This window comes from Fukomys damarensis, unplaced genomic scaffold (genome assembly GCF_012274545.1).
Source record: "Fukomys damarensis isolate Sample0158 unplaced genomic scaffold, DMR_v1.0_HiC HiC_scaffold_17, whole genome shotgun sequence".
NCBI lineage: Eukaryota > Metazoa > Chordata > Mammalia > Rodentia > Bathyergidae > Fukomys > Fukomys damarensis.
The window spans coordinates 36,417,165-36,434,459 of NW_022900929.1; the positions used below are offsets into that span (position 1 = coordinate 36,417,165).

Genomic DNA, 17,295 nt, shown 5'->3' on the forward strand with positions numbered 1-17,295 from the left:
ACAGGGGTAGCAATCTTATTTGCAGACAAAGTAAATTTCAAACCAAAACTGAATCTAGTATTATTGATGTAGGACGGTACTGTATCATACCTCTATGAATGTAAAATATCTAGTACCTGCTTTATGATACATAGTAGGGACCATGCTTTATCAGAGCTACATTTAATGATATTACTCTAGAATGTTCTCTTTCCAGATGATGATTAAGAGGCTAATAGAAAAAATGGTGCCAGGTACCACAGCAGCAACAGAACTTTGCTGTTGTCTGGATATTATTCTTTTCTTTTTTTTTTTAATGGAATGTACTGAATGTCTAAATTATAATTTAAATTTAAAATATAAAAAATTAAAATTTATTTTGATCAAACTTACAGCTATCAACTTTTTTCCATTAAGTTTATTGGTGAATAATGTTAAGGTAAACAATACACTTCCATTCATTATTGAGATTTTGTATCTTTATTCAATGTGTCTTGGCTCTTATTTTTGAGTAAAGGGCGTGTTAGGAAAATGGCAATGTGTAAAGCACTTATAGGTTGTCCAGTAGGTGGCAGCATCTAGTTATAGTAGGTAAAGGGCAAAGCTCTTGGAGTTGGGCCTATTGTCTACCTACAAACAGGTTAACTTTCTACTTTTCTTTTCACTTTCCCCCTTCAAACAAAGGAAGAAATCCTTAGGAGGAGCACTTTTCTTTGTCTACTCTGATCGTTTTTCCTTCACCTTTTATTTAAGAGTTAATATTAAGAATTTGGCCTTGGGTTGGTGGCTGAATGGCAATTTCCAGCCTGCTTTCCAGGCCCCAAACATGAAATTTGTCTCAATTCCTATCTAATATCACAAATATCACAGTTTAATTGTTGGACTGTGTATTTAGTTTTATTTATAGGGGCTAAACACAAATGAAGCCTTGACTCCAAAACAAAGATGAAATCTACATAATAACCTTTATCTTAATTACTGGAGATTGGACTCAGGGCCTTCACACTGAGGTACATCCTCGCCTTTTATATTTTTTATTTTGAGACAGGGTCTTGCTAAGTTGCACAGGCTGAATTCAAACTCTTGGTCCTGCCTCAGACTCCCAGAGTGCTGCAATGATAGTCATGGTCCGTCCTGCCCGGCCTAATTACTGAGACTTTGAAGTAAGTAATATAGTGCTTGCTAGTGATTTTTGAAATATTTAAAGACTCTGTCCCATCCCATTATTTAAGGGTAACTTTTAGATATTTCTAGAGAAATGTGAAAATCAAAAGTTGATACCATCAGGACTTTACATCTAGTTTCCAGTATTTAGATAATGACTAGAGATAGAATTCAACATTCTCTGAAGCAGATAAATCTAGCCTATGGCTGTTTATTGTCAGTGTTTTTGGTAGTGGTTATTCTTTTTGCTTTTGCCACTTTCCTTTCTTGTGTTCTTTGTTCCAAATTTATCAATGCAAGCACAGAATGCCAACATCTCGCTGAACCTGGCTTTTCTAAATTTGTGAATGACAAGGTTCATAAATTGAATTTGTTCCATGACTTTGGAAAAGATGGCCACATTTGTGTTTGTGTGGAAAAGATGGCCAATGGTTGTGTTTGTTATCCAAGGCAGAGTTTGCAAACAAAAACCAAATTTTCCCAAAGACATCTGTTTTTGAACCAAACTGTTTGCAGATGAAATTGTTCGTGAACCGAGGCACCACTGTATCTCTCTTTAGGTGCCTCTTCTGTGAACCTTAGATATATGATACTTCTGTTCTTGAGTGTTAAGGCACAATATTTAAAGAAAATCTATATTTCATGCTAACATTTAAGAGCAGAAGTACCTACTCTGTTTCCCAGAGGCCTGAGGGAGAAAAGGGGGCCTTGTACCAACTGGCACAGCTAAGGGTTTTTGGTTTTAACCACTGTTGAGCGCTCAGCACTGCTTAGCGATCTCTCGCCTCCTCCAAAGCATCACTTCCAAACTGTTTCTCTGTGGCGAGTCTCTCCTCTTCTATGCAAGACCTTATTCTGGTGGTCTCACTTTCAGAGAAAATGGACCTAGTGGGGGAGAATCCTCTTCACCTTCTTTCTGTTTCTCAACTTCGCTCTGCACTCACCATGCCTTGTCCCTCCATTCTCCCTTAGTGGAGGGAAGGTTCTCTTCTCCCAGTTCCCTATCACTGGGCTTCTGTATGTTAATCATCCCCCGCTTCAATCTAGAGCTCCAGTTTCTCTCTTCTCCTGTGGCTCTTTCCATTCAAATTATCACGTTTAAATCTTCTAGTCCTAAAACAGGACCAGAGCACCATTAAACCAACCAATGACCAAACAAACAAACAAAAAAAACCACACACAAAAACCGAAAAACAAAACGTACAGATACAACTTCTCTTTCAGTTCTTTGCTTTACTCCCAAACACCTTCCAATCAGTTTCCCTCCTTTCCTTAAAGGTCAGAGTTCTTGGAAGAATACTCCACGGTGACTAGTGTTACCTGGTCTGGTTCCATTTTCTTCTCGACTCTAGTGGTATGCATCTTCTTCTATCACACTGCAGAAACAGCCTCCGAAATTCTAACGGCACACCTCCCGCTGCTACCCTACTTGACGTCTCTGAGGTTTCTTCACACAGTAGACCACTCATGGCATAGTAAGGTTTTTACCAGGTTATTCCCTGCCGGTTCTTCCTTTCCCTCCCTTCTTCCCTGTTTTTGAAATCAACCCCTCCTTTTCTACATTTTATCTCTGTCTTCTAAATTAGAAGCTCAGGAGCCATCCTTAGTTTCTCTCTCATCATTCTTTTACAGTTCTTCCATAAGTAATAGTTCCTCAACTGAAGATTTCTTTTACCTTTTCTGTATCTGATCTCTTTTTCTTTTCCATTATTAATGGCTTGACCCCAGTCTTCAGCATTATCTCTTAGGCTATTCTAACAACCTTTAGTTTGTACTCTTGTCTCCCTGGTACCATTGTTTTCCTGCACTGTCATTGTATTATCTCTCACTGTGTAACAGATCAACCCTAAAACAGCTTAAAACAACAAACATTTATGCTCTCCCAGTTTCAGCTGGCTCATGAGGATGTGCTCCAGTCGCTGGCTCTACTAGAGCCAGAGAATCTCCTTGCATCTTGCTTAGGTGGTTGTGGGAAGACCTTAGTTCCTTGTTTGCTGTTGGCTGAACCTCTCCCCTGCTTCTTTTTTCTGTGGTCCTGTGAATTGAACTTAGGGTTTTTCACTGAGCTATATTTCCAGCCTTTTAAATTTTTTAGTTGAAGACAGTCTTGCTCAATCACTAAGTTTATACAAGCTGGGCTCAAACTTGTGATCCTCCTGCCTCAGCCTCTTGGAACGCTGAGATTATGGGCATACACCACCACACTTGGCTTTAGTTGAATACATGAACTTTATTTCTGGATTCCTGTGTGTTCTTTTGACATGGAAGCTTGTTTCCCCTAAAGCACATAGTAAGTGCTAAAAAAAAATGTATTAGTATTCCTGTGATTACTAGACAACAACAGGAATATAGTATGTGTCTCATATGATCTTTCCTTTATCAGGAAATTTATGCACACATGTCTATCCATAGTTCCTATTTATCTTTTTACTGTTTTTACCCTCGTGGGTAAATACTACATCATATTTTTAATGGTTTATTAATGATACAGAGAAAAGCTGGTAACTTTTTTGCACATTTATAATTGGCTTTCTATTTAGACACTTGACTAAATTATATTATTCTTTCTAATTATCATTTTTTTTGCTTTGGGTCTTGTTTATGAACATAGCACCAGAAAATATTGTTAATTTCTGTGTCCTTTTCAATAATTATTCCTATTCTGAGAACTTATACACTAAGTATTGAAATTTATTGAGTGCATTTAAGTAATAATTTAAATTACTATGGATTTTTCTTTTTTGAAAAACATATTTAGTGTTATAAAATTAAACTATTTAAATACTACATCAGTCTTTTACTCCTGGATCAACCCTTCAAAGATATGGAGGACTATTCTTTTAATTTAGTACCAGATTTGAATGGCTGATTTTTTTCAAACATCTTCTATCTATAGAGTGGGATCAGCTGTGTGTGTTGATATGTGGGTGCCTGTGTGTGCGTGTGTGCGTGTGTTTGTGTGTGTGTGTGTGTGAATGTGTGTTTGCGTGTTTGCGGTATGGGGAGTAGAGGTGGGAGGATGTGTGTGTGTGCATATGTTTGCTCTGTCAGCTCTGTTAACTGCAGAAAGGGAGTGAGGCTTAGCTACTCATTTATGTCTATGATTTGAAATAGTTTATGTAACGTGAGGACTATCTATTCCCTAAAAACCAGAAAGATTTCACTGGAAAAGCCATATGGTTCAAATAATCACTTGGAGGCAATTCTCTGAGTTGCTTCTCAGCGTCCTTCATATTTACTCTTCTGTTTCAGGGGACCAGCTCTTCTGGAGTCAGCTTTGGCAATACGTTCATTTCACTAAAATTTTAAAGTATTCATTTACCAAGATTTAAAAATTTGTGAGCATAAAATCTCATACAGTATTTTTTAATAGTGATTCTCTTTGTTTTTGTAAATCTTTATTTCTAATTTTGTTCATATTTCCCTGTAGTGTTCTAAAAACATTTGGAAGTTTTTGAAAAGTTAACTCTTAATTGTAGCACATATTTACATTTACAGAAAAGTTACAAAGTTATTACAGAGATTTCCTGTATATCTACACCACAATTTCCTCTGGTAAGAACATTGTACATTAGTATGGTGTGTTTTCCAACTAGTGAACCAGTATTAATGTTATTAACTAAAGCCCAATTTTATTCAGATTTCATATTTTACCTAATGATATCTTTTTGTCCTATAATCCCACATTACATTTAATTCTCAGTTTTCCTCAATCTACGCTTGCTTATGACACTGTCTCAAACTCCTTCTTCTCAATGACTTTGACAGTTCTGAGGAGTCTCGGTCAGGCATTTTGTACAATGTTCAGTGACTGGGGTTAATCTTGTGATCTCCTGTTGAGACTGAGATTAGATTCTTGGGAGGGAGCCTACCGAGTTAAAGTGCTAGACTGTATTGTTAAAGCGCTGTATTATATTACATCATGCTGTTATTAACATACCCTCACCTTTGCTGTTAATTTCAGTCACCTGGCTAAGGAAGTGCTTGTCAGATTTTTCCACTGTAGTTTTATTCTGCTCTTCCTTCTTTTCCACAAGAAACTTTCCAGAAGGAAGTTACTGTATGTGGCCTCCTCTTAAGGAGTAGTGATTTAGGTTTCACCTCCTTGAGGGCAGAATATTTACATAAGTTATTTTGACTTATTCTACATGGGAGATTTGTTTATTCTTCCCTAATTTATTAAATAACTTATTTGTATCAGTATAGACTTGTGGACATTTATTTTATACTTTGGAATAGAATTCATTACTACTTTATTTTGTTTCTAAGTTGTCCAGCTTTGATTGTTGGGAGCTCTTTTATTTGGCTTCTCTGTTTCTACGCATACTTGTCATCGTAGGTTTTGTTTTGTTGCTGTTGCTGAGTATATCCTTACTTTATGGTGCTACCAGGTGTTCTAGACTTGTATTAGTTAGCTTGGTGCCACTGTGACCAAATACCCGAGGAAAGAGCTAAACCATAACAAGACACATCTAATTTTTTCCTTCTTGAATCCTAGAATTAGGGTCATCTCCAAGGAGCTCTGATTCCTTTAATTGGAGAGTGGCATTAGAAACCAAAGACTAAATGTCTGATGTGATTGTTGCATCAAGGGAGTTTTTGATTCTCGGCCTTCCAAGAGAGGAAATATATATGTGTAAACTATTAATGTGTCTATGTGTACCCATCTGTATGTATGCAATACAATGGAAATATAATGCTTTAGATATAGAATATCCTCAAAAGTGTCACATGTTCAAAGGTGTGGCTTGTGACTTACCCATTGATGACTTCAGTAGCTGAATGTACTGTTAGGAGGTGGGGCCTAGTTGAGGTCATTCTCTGAAAATGACCTGGGAGGGTTCTTGTCCCAATCTCCTTCTTTCTCTCTTTGCTTCCTGCCTTACAAAGGGTTGAGCACCTTTTCTTTTGCTGTGTCTTTCTGCCATCCTCTTTCTGCCTGGGAGCCAGCCAACCATAGACTGAACCTGTGAGACAAAATAAATCTCTTTGCAGTTGTGGGTGTTGGGTATTATGTCCCAGCAATGAGAAAGTAATTAAGAAATATATTTTTCAAATATTTTCTCCTGATCTATGGCTTGCCTTTGCATTCTCTTAACAGTATGTTTTAAATAGAAAATTCTAATTTTAATGAAGTTCAATTGTCAATTTTTAAAATTTCATGGGTAGATTTATTTTCAATGATAGGTAGTAGATACTTGTCATGTTTTATGAAACACAAACTGCTACAACCTGGGAAATTCTCTCATGTTGAAAACAGATACAGAAACTGAAAAAAATTATGTAGGTTAGAAGTTTCTTGCAAATATACAGTGTCTAAATTAGCTAATAGAAGGACATAAAAATACATTACATTGTTCAACAAAAAGTTAAACAGTGTCATTAGAGTTTAGATCTGAAACGTCCTCCAAAAGCCTAATGTGTTTGGAAGGTGATTGAATCATGGGGCACTATACTCACTAGTGGATTCATCCATTGATGAGCTCAGTAGCTAAGTGTGTTATTAAAGAAGTGGGGCCTAGTTGGAAGTTGGGTATGATCTAGGAGGATGTATTCTTGTTTTTGTCTTTTCCCTCATCTTTTGGCTTCTAGGAAAGTATGAGGCAAGCAGCTTTCCCTTGCAAGACCTTTTACCATGCCATTTCTGCCTTGGAGCTAGCCAATCATGAATTGACCAAACTGGAAACTGTGAGCCATATAAGCCTCTCCTTCTTTAAGGATGTTTTGAATTTTGTCCCTGCAATAGGAAAGCTAAGACAGAAAATTGATACCAAGAATGGGGTCATTGCTGTGACTATACCTGACCATGTGTTTCAGAAGCTTTTGGAACTTGTTTGTAGGAGGAGCTTGGAAAAGTATGGAGAAGTAGGCTAGAGAAGTGCCTACACTGCTGTAAGCAGAGTTTGATGGGTAGTTCTGGCTGGAGCTTAGAAAATCAAAATGTTGATAGGCCAGGCTCAGGAGATTTCTACTGGGAATAAGGACTCAGTTGACATTTGGATTAGAGGCCATGTATGTGATACCCTGAAAGAAATTTGTCTTCATTTTTCCATGTCCAGAGACTTTGTAGGAGACTGAGAGTAAGGGTGGTGGACAATTGACCTGGTGGAAGAAATTTCAAGGCAGCCCAATGTTCAGGCTGTGGCACAGATACTACTGACTGCTTTTAGCTAGATTGACAGTGAGGATCAAGAGCAAAAACCAGATGTGAAAAGTTTGCAGTTTCACCAGAAAGGAAGTGCCTACAGAGTTCGGGCAAAGAAGAGCATGGTTGCTGAAAAGATGAGCATTTTTATAAAAGCCAAATATTTTGCATCAGAATATAGGAAAGACGGTTTGAAGGCATCTCAGGAATTGACCAGACCCCAGCCTTCCCAGGATCAAGGGTGTAAAAAGGCAAACTCTTTTAAAAGACAATGCTTTGGTTTTCTGTTTTGTTATGGAGACAGGCTCAAGAGAATAAATCACAAGGAAGAATACTAACTACCAAGAGTCTTCTAAGTTTTGTCTTTCAAACATATTGTTTTATATTGTTGTGGTGGTTGATTTTTTTTCTCCCCCCAGTACTGAAGATTGAACCCAGGGCATTCACACTGCAGTATATCCCAAGCCTTTTAAAAATTTTTAACGTTGAGACAAGTTTTCACTAAGTTTCCCAAGGAGGGCTTAAATTTGCAGTTCTCTTGTCTCAGCCTCTCTGAGTGCTGGGATTAAAAGCATGCACCACTAGAGTTGGCTTCACATTCTTTTTTCTTAATGACTGACCATATATTTGAAATCTTCACCTTGGGTATCTAAAAGAAAAAAGAAAAGCACAATTATGACTACTTGATATGCATATTCTTTGTATTATTAACATTAGGGTTTAATGGAGAGTTAATGTAATATTTTAGCACGCTCTCATAAATCCTTTTTTGTGCTAGGGAAATGCTGTTCAACTTTCTTCACTTCTGTGGTTTGTTTCAATGGCTCATGTATACAAAGATGTTTGTCATTTCTACTTAGAAGTGACACTGACACTGTTTTAAAATTTTTATTTGTATAGAGGGGATTCATCAGTATTACAGCGAATATTAGATCTGAGCTCTTCTTGAACAACTGTGTAGACAAGTCTTGATTTCTGTGAGTATTAAACAATTGATTTTTTTAAAAAATTAGGTCCTTTTCATTCTGAAGATGAAGACACTCTTTTCTCAGTGTTTCATACTCAAGTCCCTCCAGAATATTATGAAAATGGTATGCAGAATGTCAGTCTAGGTAGGTTTTATCAATTTGTGTGATTGTATATATTGTTATAATAGAATACTCACTGTACACAGAAATATTTATGGATGTCATGATTTTATATAACTGAATGTAGAGGTAAGGGAAGAGGGTACACAATTGGTTATGAGTTGATCCTACAGAAGTTGAGATTCATTGTACCAATTTCTTTACTTTGGATGGTTGGAATTTTGTGTAAGAGTTAAAGAGAAAAAGCTGGCTGCAAGTAATAGAAACTGGACCTCAGATGCAAAATGACAGAAAAGATCTTGGTAGTAGAAAATTTTCTCTGGTTCCTAAGAGTATATCCTATGGTTAGTGAGGAAGGTCTAGTTCCAGAATCCTACAAAAGAGACTAATTCAGCTTGGATCAGGTGCCTACCTCTGGTCCAACCAACTTGTCCAACCTAGGTAGGGTTGATAACACCAGGCAAGAGGATACTCCTGTGGTATTGCCAATAACAGGACAGGAGAAGGGAACTTTTCCAGTGAGATAGTTCTGGCCAGTTCATCCAGTGTTGTTTTCCTATAATTTATTAGAAGTATGTTTTAAAGAAATTCTATTATAAATATAGAAATAGCTGCATTTGTGTTACTTTGATGCTATATTTTTAAGTATATATGAAACTTGAACTTAATGCACTCAGATTTTAACTAAAAAGACCACAGTCAGCTTAAACAATGGAAAAAAAAGTGGTGTATTTTTTATATGTGATGTGGCCACTCACCAAAAAAGTTAACTCATACTTTGCATATTGGTAGTTTGTATTGGTAGTAATTATGTGATTAATAAATAAAACCCCAATTATAAGGCAGGGGCTTATTTGCTTGAAAAGAACTTAAATTCAGAGATCTTAGTTTTTTTCTATTTCTTCCCATCTATTTCCATCAAAATTTATTCCTTAATGGTTAAATCTGTATTAAAGCCAGGCAGGTGGCGCATATCTCTAATCCCAGGATTTGGGAGGTTGAGACAGGAGGATCATTGTGAGTTTGAGGCCAGCCTGAGTGCTATAGTGAATTCAAGGCCAGCTTTGACTACATAGTAAGAACTTGTCTCAAAAAACAAAGCATAAAGATTCTGTATGGAATCTTAGATAATTATCTGTAAGTAAGGCAATTGATTAGTTCCCTTAATTTTTAATTGAGGTAACTTTTATAATAAAACAAAGGTAAATTTAAAATAAATATTTTTGGCTTGAACTACTGACTGGACCCTTTTGGACCTTACTGTGGCATTTTTTTCCCCCATTTTGTAGGGTAAGCTCCATTTGTTGTCTAGGGAGACTGTGCATATTTTAGAACTTTAATGAAGGGTTCACATGCTCTTGTTTTAAAATCTCTGAGCATGAGGCATTGAAAGATATTTAATAAAAGGAATACAAATCTACAAGTATTAGTTTTACCTTTGTTTTGAGCACTGAGATCTGAATGTCTCAGGGCTACTTGAGGCTGAGGGAGGTGTCCAGATGAGACGCAAGACAACCATTCACTTCTGTCCAGTGCTGAGCACAAAGCTTGCTCTTCAGAAAGAAAGAGGGCAAACTAATGACATAGTGGAATCTACTTTAGGGATCTTTAGTGGCCATTTTATTTCATATAAAGATAAAATATATTTTAAAGATCCTCATGACATGAGAGATTTCTTGTTCATGTGAATGACTTGAAGTTCTGTTCATATGTCCTATAATTTCCAAGTTTGATTCAGGATACTAGCACAAGAAGTTTAAAGAGACCTTCATTAGAAGTTATAGTAGCACATTTATCCTTTTAAGAAAAAAATACTATATTAGTTTCTGGATCTGGAATTTAGAAGTTAGCCATTCTATGTGTTTTCTTACATATTTTAATATATACTCAAAGTGAATATTAGTATAATCCACAATTGTAATTATGAAAACAATTTGAACTTTTTTAATATTAGATTTTACCTATGATGTGGAAAGAAATGAGTCATTGATCAAAGCAGAAAAGAAACCTTTCTCAAAAACAGAAAAGATTGAGCTCAGGGGTAAACACAACCAGGATTTTCTTAAGCGAAACATTGAGGTATGTACTTAGAAATAAAGAACCTCACTGTGGGACTAAATGAGTTGCAAAATTGGTAATTGTGTATTCAGGGTCTTTAAATTGTTTTCATTCACAATTAATGCATGCACCATTGAGGCGGTATATATAACTTAGAAATGTTCCATGAACTAATACATACACTTACTTTCATATCTTATGTTTTTATCATTTTGGGGGGAAGCGTACTGGGGGGTAAACCCAGGACCTTGTGCATGATAGGGTTGCACTTTACCACTGTGCTACATACATTCCCAGCTCTCTCCCATCCTTTTCTTCTCTCCTTTCCTCTTCCCTCCTCTTCCATCTTTACCTCTCCTATCCTCTTCTTTCTTCCCTTCCCTGTCTTGTTTTCCTTCCCTCTCTTTCTTAGCATTTCCTTTGCTATCCTATCCCTTTAAAAAAGCGAAAAAGGGGAAATAAAGTATTTGTAAATGGAGAGGAGAGGAGGGGGTGAAGGGAGGTCAGGGATATGGGAAAAAATGAGAACCAAGACCTGTTATGTAAAGGTACAAGGTTGCAATGATGAATGTAACTGTACTGTATACCTAAAGTGTACCAATAAAGTCAGTGAGAAAAAAGTGCTGCAAAGAAACATTTTTTTTTTGCCACCCAGAAATAATTTGGCTCTTAACAATTTCAAAACAATTTCTTCAGATACATAATAGCTTTGGACAATGTTTCCCAGATTTTAAGTAGTGCATCAGTAACACTGGGCTTTTTAAAAGTAAAGAGAGTGATTGCATAGCTAGTGCATTTAGAAATTAGCAAAAAATGCAGGGCAGCAGGGTGGGCTGGCGATGCCCCCCCTGGTAGAGCCTTTGGCACTGGTCACTGTCCTTGATTGGCTTCCTGCATCAAGGGCTCCTCCTCCATCCTGCAGATCCTGCCTCGTGCTTCCGTCATCTTTCAGGCAGATGCATTCTGATCAAGGGTTCCTGAATTAGAAGGAGAGGTATTTGAAAGCTGTTTTATTATTATTTTAAAAATTTATTTATTGGTATCGGGGATCAAACTTGGGACCTTGCTCTTGAGAGGCAGGTGCGGTGCCACTGAGCTAAATCCCCGGCCCCATGCTTTATTATTATTATTGTTATTGTTGCCATACTGGGGATTGAACCTAGGGCCTTTGCAATGAGTTACATCCCCAGACCTTCAAAAATTTTTTTTAAAAAAAATTTGAGATAGGGTCTCACTCAGTTGCCCAGGCTGGGCTTGAATTTACAATCCTCCTGTGTCAGTCTCCCTGATTGCTGGGATTATTGTTATTTTTATAAAATGTTTTGTTGAAATGATTAAGACGGCCTGTGGCTTGCTCAAAGTGGAAATACCTTTGCTTGGAGAATGGCCCATTGCAAAAACAAACTGACACAAGGGAATGAGGAAAATGGCTGCTCAGAGGGGACTCCAGTTCACAAGTGGATCTGGCATAATCTTCCAAAACCAGCAGGCATGCAGCTCTGAAAGGAAATTGGGGTACACCAAGATCTGTGCAATTACAGCCCGGGAGTGAAAGTAGTCAGCTGACATCCAGAAAGATGGGTGGTTAGAAAGCAAAGGTAATCAACCGAAACATGGCACTCAGGCACCAGAGAAGTAGTGGCTCACAGGGGCGGGGAATTTTCGCATGCAGCTGTCAAAAGAGAGGCAGCATGCTCCTCAAGTGCTTCCAACTCAGGATGGAGAAACATTTGTGCAGGTGGGATACCCGACTGCAGCCAAGTGATCAGAGAGCAGAGGTAGTTTCCATTCTGTAGCCCAGGATTTGGGTAGGACCAGGTCGGGAACCACCCTAGTCCCCCTTGCTTTCTTCTTTGCCTCATTAAAATGGACTGGAGCAGAAGCTGGATGCGAAGCCATTGTGAGTACCTCCCTTAGCTTAGGCACAAAGAAACCACACTTCATGGCTCAGATGCCACCACATGACAGGGAGGAGATGGTTACCACCATCTTGACTGGAGGAGACTGACACAGTGAGAGAGTGGGAGGAAGAACCTACCTTCCGTTCCTGGGGGAACAGAACAACGAGCAGGGAATGCGTCCTCTGTGTTGAAGCGCATCACTGATGCAAACCGAGCGTGGGAGCTACCCTCGAAAGGGTGGTGTTGATTTATAGCACCGTGCGGATTTCTTGGGAGGCACAGATTACGGAGTGGCCTGGTGCAGAAATACAGAGGAGTGGTATAGACTGAAGTTCAGCGGAAGTGGCTAGGAGGGGCGGACCTAAGCGGCCTCCGGAGTTGTCCTGGAGGGAAGACATCTGACCTCGGGCAGCACCTCCAGCGATCAGCAGAAGACTTGGCCCTCCATCAGCCTCGCCACCCCTGTGGGAGGTGCCCAGACCTAACCACGGGAGTGCGGCTGCAACCTAGCACAGCCCTGCCTGCAGAGGGAACGACCAGCAGTTTCAGTTTCTGTCTGGAAGCCCTCAGCTCCCCAACAAGCTACATGGCAAGGACTCCTCGTTTCAGAACTAAGGGTGAAGAGCATGCTGGCCGCAGCATAATTGGATTGAGTAAACTATTTTTTGTGATTTTTTAAAAAACTTTCCTTTCTTGGTCTTGTGTTTTGAAAGAGCTGGAGGTAGTGGTGGTTGTTAGTAACAATATGGGAATTTGAGCTACATTTCTTACTTCCTTCATAAAGTCATACTAGGTTTTCCCATGTCAAAGTTAACCCATTTCATAGGTTTAGCTAAATTAGTTATTTGATTCAGTTATAAATTGGTCTCAGCATGTTTCTCCTTCCCTTTCTCTTTACTTACTGTCTTAAGTTACTTTCCTCCTCTCTGGGACAAGATAACTGACACCTGCACCTTAAGGAAGGTGAGATTTATTTTGGCTCACAGTTTGTAGAAGTTTCAGTCCATAGACGACTGGCTCCAGGGCAGAATTGCATGGCGAAGGGGCCTAGTGGCTGGGAAGCAGAGAACTCAAGGGAGGAGCTTGAGAGAGAAACCTCCTGGCCATGCCCCCATTGACCTGCCTCCTCTGACCTGGCCCTATTTTCTATTAACAAGTCAGTGATGCGCCCCTGGAACCCCATGATCTTTGAAAAGCACACCTTTGAGTGTGTGAGGACTGCATACCTAAAATGTACCAATAAACTCAATTAAAAAAAATAGAATGAAGGGAAAAAGCGAAACTATTCTTGCAAGATGATATGATCATTTTTACATAGAAAATCCAAATAAACCACCGGAAGACTCTTAGAGCTAATAAATTCAGCAGAATGGCAGGATACAAAGGCAACACACTAATATCAGTAGCATTTGTTAGAAAAAGTCAGTGGTATTCCTTTGTACAAATAATGAACCTACTGAGAAAGGAATCAAGAAAACAGTCCTATTTATCGTAGCTTCAGAAAACTAAACACCTAGGAGTCAAACTAATTGAAGAAGAAAAACCTCTATGATGAAAGCTATAGTACTCTGAAGAAAGAGATTGAAGAGGACATTAGAAAATGGAAAGACACCCCCTGTTGCTGGCAGAAGCAATATCGTCAAAAAGGCCTTATTACCAAAAATGATATTTAGATTTAATACAATTCCAATCAAAATACCAGTAACATTTTTCATAGAAAAAAAAACAAGTTTAAAATTTATCTGGAACCAGAAGATAACCAGAATAGACAAAGTGAGCAAACGAAGCAAGAGGCATCACAATCCTGGATTTCAAGTTTTACTACAAAGCTAAGGTAATGAAAACATCATGTTACTTGTGTAAAAATAGACATGTAGGCCGATAGAATAGAATAGAAGATACAGAAACAACTCCATGCACCTTGTTTTCTGGTCTCTGACAAAGCAGGTAAAAATAAATACTGGCGAAATGAGCCTCTTTAACAAATGGTGCTGGATATCCACATGCATAAGGATGAATCTGACTCATGTCTCTCATCTACTAAAATCAAAATGTTTTAAAGACCTAGAAATAGCAAACAGACACACTGAATGTTCTGGAAGGTAAAACAGGGAAAACACTTAAAGACATAGGCATAGGTAGGCAAGGACTTCCTGAACAGAGAACTCCACTGTATAAGAAGTAGTACCAAGAATAAACAAGTGGAATTTACTAGATTTAAAAGCTTTGGCACAGCAAAGGAAACATTCAACTGAGTGAAGAGACAACCTACAAAGTGGGAAGATGTTTTTCCTAGCTACTCTGTTATAGGACTAATACCTAGAATATATAAAAAGCTTGAAAAAAAATTAGATCCCTCAAAACAAAAGACCCAGTAAAAGTGGCAATTGAATAGATATTTCTCAAAAGAAGTGCTACAAATGGTCAATATGTACATGAAAAAATATTCATTGTCTTTGACCGTTAGGGAAATGCAAATCAAAAGAACACTGAAATTCCTTCTTTCTCCAATAAGAATGGCAATTGTCAAGGATTGAAAAAACAACAGATGTTGGTGAGGGTAAGGGGGAAAGATGAACCTTCTGCGTTGTTGGTGGAAATGTAAATTAGTGTAACATGATGGAAATCAGTACAGAGATTCCGCAAAACACCAAAATCAAAAATTTCTTTGACCCAGCTATAAAGTTAAAAATCATCATACTGCAGTGATACATGCATACCCATTTTATAGTAGTGCAATTCGCAATAGCTAAATTATGGCGACAGCCTACATGCCCATCAACAGATAAATGAATAAAGAAGATGTGGTTCATACAATGGAGTACTACTCAGCCATAAAGAAGGATACATTTGAGTCATTTGTAGGAAAAATGGATATATCTTGAAGCCATAATGGTAAATGAAATAAATCAGACACAGATTAAATATTGCATAGTTTCTCTTATATGACAGTCCAAAATATAAATAATTTAAAAAGGAGAGGTGGTAGGAAACAAGGAGGTAGTCTTTCTGCAGATGGGGGAGAGTTGGGGGGGAGGGAATAAAAATTTAATCATCCAAAGCTAAGTAATGATAATGTATCATAAACATATACTAAGTTTACATTAAGTAGATTACCTAGCAAATGTAAAGTGCCTAATCTGATGCATTTTATCATTCTGTGTATATTATAGAAATCTCAGGTCCCATTTTAATTGTTTTGAACTACAAATTACATTGAGTACTTCATATTTTGCATTTGTAAATTCTGTAGTTAGCCAAGAAATCCAGAAGCCCAGTGCCTATGAGTGACACAGAGAAGAAAAGGCTGGAGGAACTTTTAAAGGACATAGATGACAGAGACTCAGGGCTGTCCAGTTCTGAGGTAGGTGAATGCTGGAGTCAATGACCTCTGCACTCCTTAAGTGTGATTTTCTTATAATTCTGTTAATGCCTTAGCACCAATTTATAATTTGTCAGCTTATGAAGTAATAGTCTGTGATTTTTAAAAAATCCAATTTTATGCATTTATTTTTACTGATGTTTTAAAAGGTATTATTGTTCAATTCACTACTCCCTGTACTAAGTCTTTATAAAAGTGAACACAGGGCCAGGGGTTCAACTCAGTGGCACCGCGCCTGCCTCACAAGTGCAAGGTCCTGAGTTTGATCCCAGTACCAAAAAGCAAGAGTGACCACACATTGTCTGTTTCAATAATACTCTTTGCCCATGGTGTGGTGGTTTTAGTCACTGATGGTGTATGACTGTGTTTCTCTGTATCCTTTTCTTAATATCGCCACACTGGCTCTGTGGCCTTTCAGTATAGTCTTCAGTGATCCTAAAGATCACCTGCTCCTTCCCAGTTCATCTTGATCATCTGTTTCCTGGAGAGCCTGAGTGGGGAGCCCATACTGGGCTGATGGTGAAATGGCACGTAACGTAACGGTCAGAAGCAGTTACGTCTTTGTTGGGTCTGGGAAGGTGTGCAGTGGCCTGCTGCTTGTGCATATTTGCTTATGAGTCTTGTAGGAAGGTTCTTTGCTTCTACAAAGGAATACACCCTCCTGTGTTCCCTGAAGCACTTCGCCCTGTCGTTGGCCTTTGTTCCCCGATGTTTACTGGAGACATGGAACCCTGCCCAGACCCTTCACCTGGCTCCTCTCCGTGTGCACAGCTGTCCCCTTCCCAAGCCAAATGGGAGTTAGGCGGCCCGCCACGTCATCTCTCCCCACCCCAGGTCCCTCGCCTTGAGTTGGGCTCAGTTCTGTGGTGCTACCCAAGGATCACACTAACGCTGCTCTTCAGTGAGACCGCATCCTGGCTTTGCTTTGGACCCTTGACCAAGCCCATTTGTCTTACATTCCTGCTCTGGAAGGCATGCCTCCAGGAAATCACTTGTCTATGAATCCTGACCACAGGTTCTGTGTCTAGGCAGCCACATTCAGACACAGAGGTCCAAGGCAGCTCAGGTGCAGTGACAACTGGGCCAGTGGTGGTGATGGTGGAGAGGCCACAAAGTAGACTCTGCATTAGCGAGGGATTTTCTGTGAGAGTCCCTGCCCAGGACTGCCTGGATCCTCTTAAATTTTGGGGGTTTGGGAGAGAGCAAAGAAATTAAGATTTTTGATGGGAAATATTAGACATTTTAAATATTAATAATGAATTACATTAAAGAAGTTCTATGTGGGGAAAGAGAATGTGCCCCCTTCCACACCAAACCAAAAGCAAATCCACAGAATATCATGTTATAGCCTCTGAATAATCTTTTCTGACATGGGAAGGGCCCAGCAGAGGCTATGTCTAGGAATAGAGGAAGGCCTAGGTGAGGCACACTGCTTAGTGCCCAGGTACTCCTGAGATACTTTAGCTTTGCTGTTAAAGGGCCTGGGATTTAGCTCAGTGGTTCTGCCACCTACCTTGTAAGTGCAAGGTCCTGAGTTTGATCCCCGGTACCAAAAAAAAAAAAAAAAAAAAAAAAAAA

General features: G+C 38.8%; 1 protein-coding gene across 3 annotated transcripts in view; it reads left to right on the plus strand.

Annotated features, from left to right (window-relative positions):
- The window catches only part of Fsip1 (fibrous sheath interacting protein 1), a 191,906-nt gene that overhangs the window by 21,332 nt on the left and 153,279 nt on the right, over nucleotides 1–17,295 (plus strand). For all 3 annotated transcript variants that reach the window (XM_033765022.1, XM_010624649.3, XM_033765021.1), the window contains exons 6-8: nucleotides 8,302–8,400; nucleotides 10,331–10,455; nucleotides 15,589–15,699. In XM_033765022.1, the coding sequence (XP_033620913.1) occupies nucleotides 8,302–8,400; nucleotides 10,331–10,455; nucleotides 15,589–15,699 (335 nt within the window). The remainder of the gene's footprint in view (nucleotides 1–8,301; nucleotides 8,401–10,330; nucleotides 10,456–15,588; nucleotides 15,700–17,295) is intronic.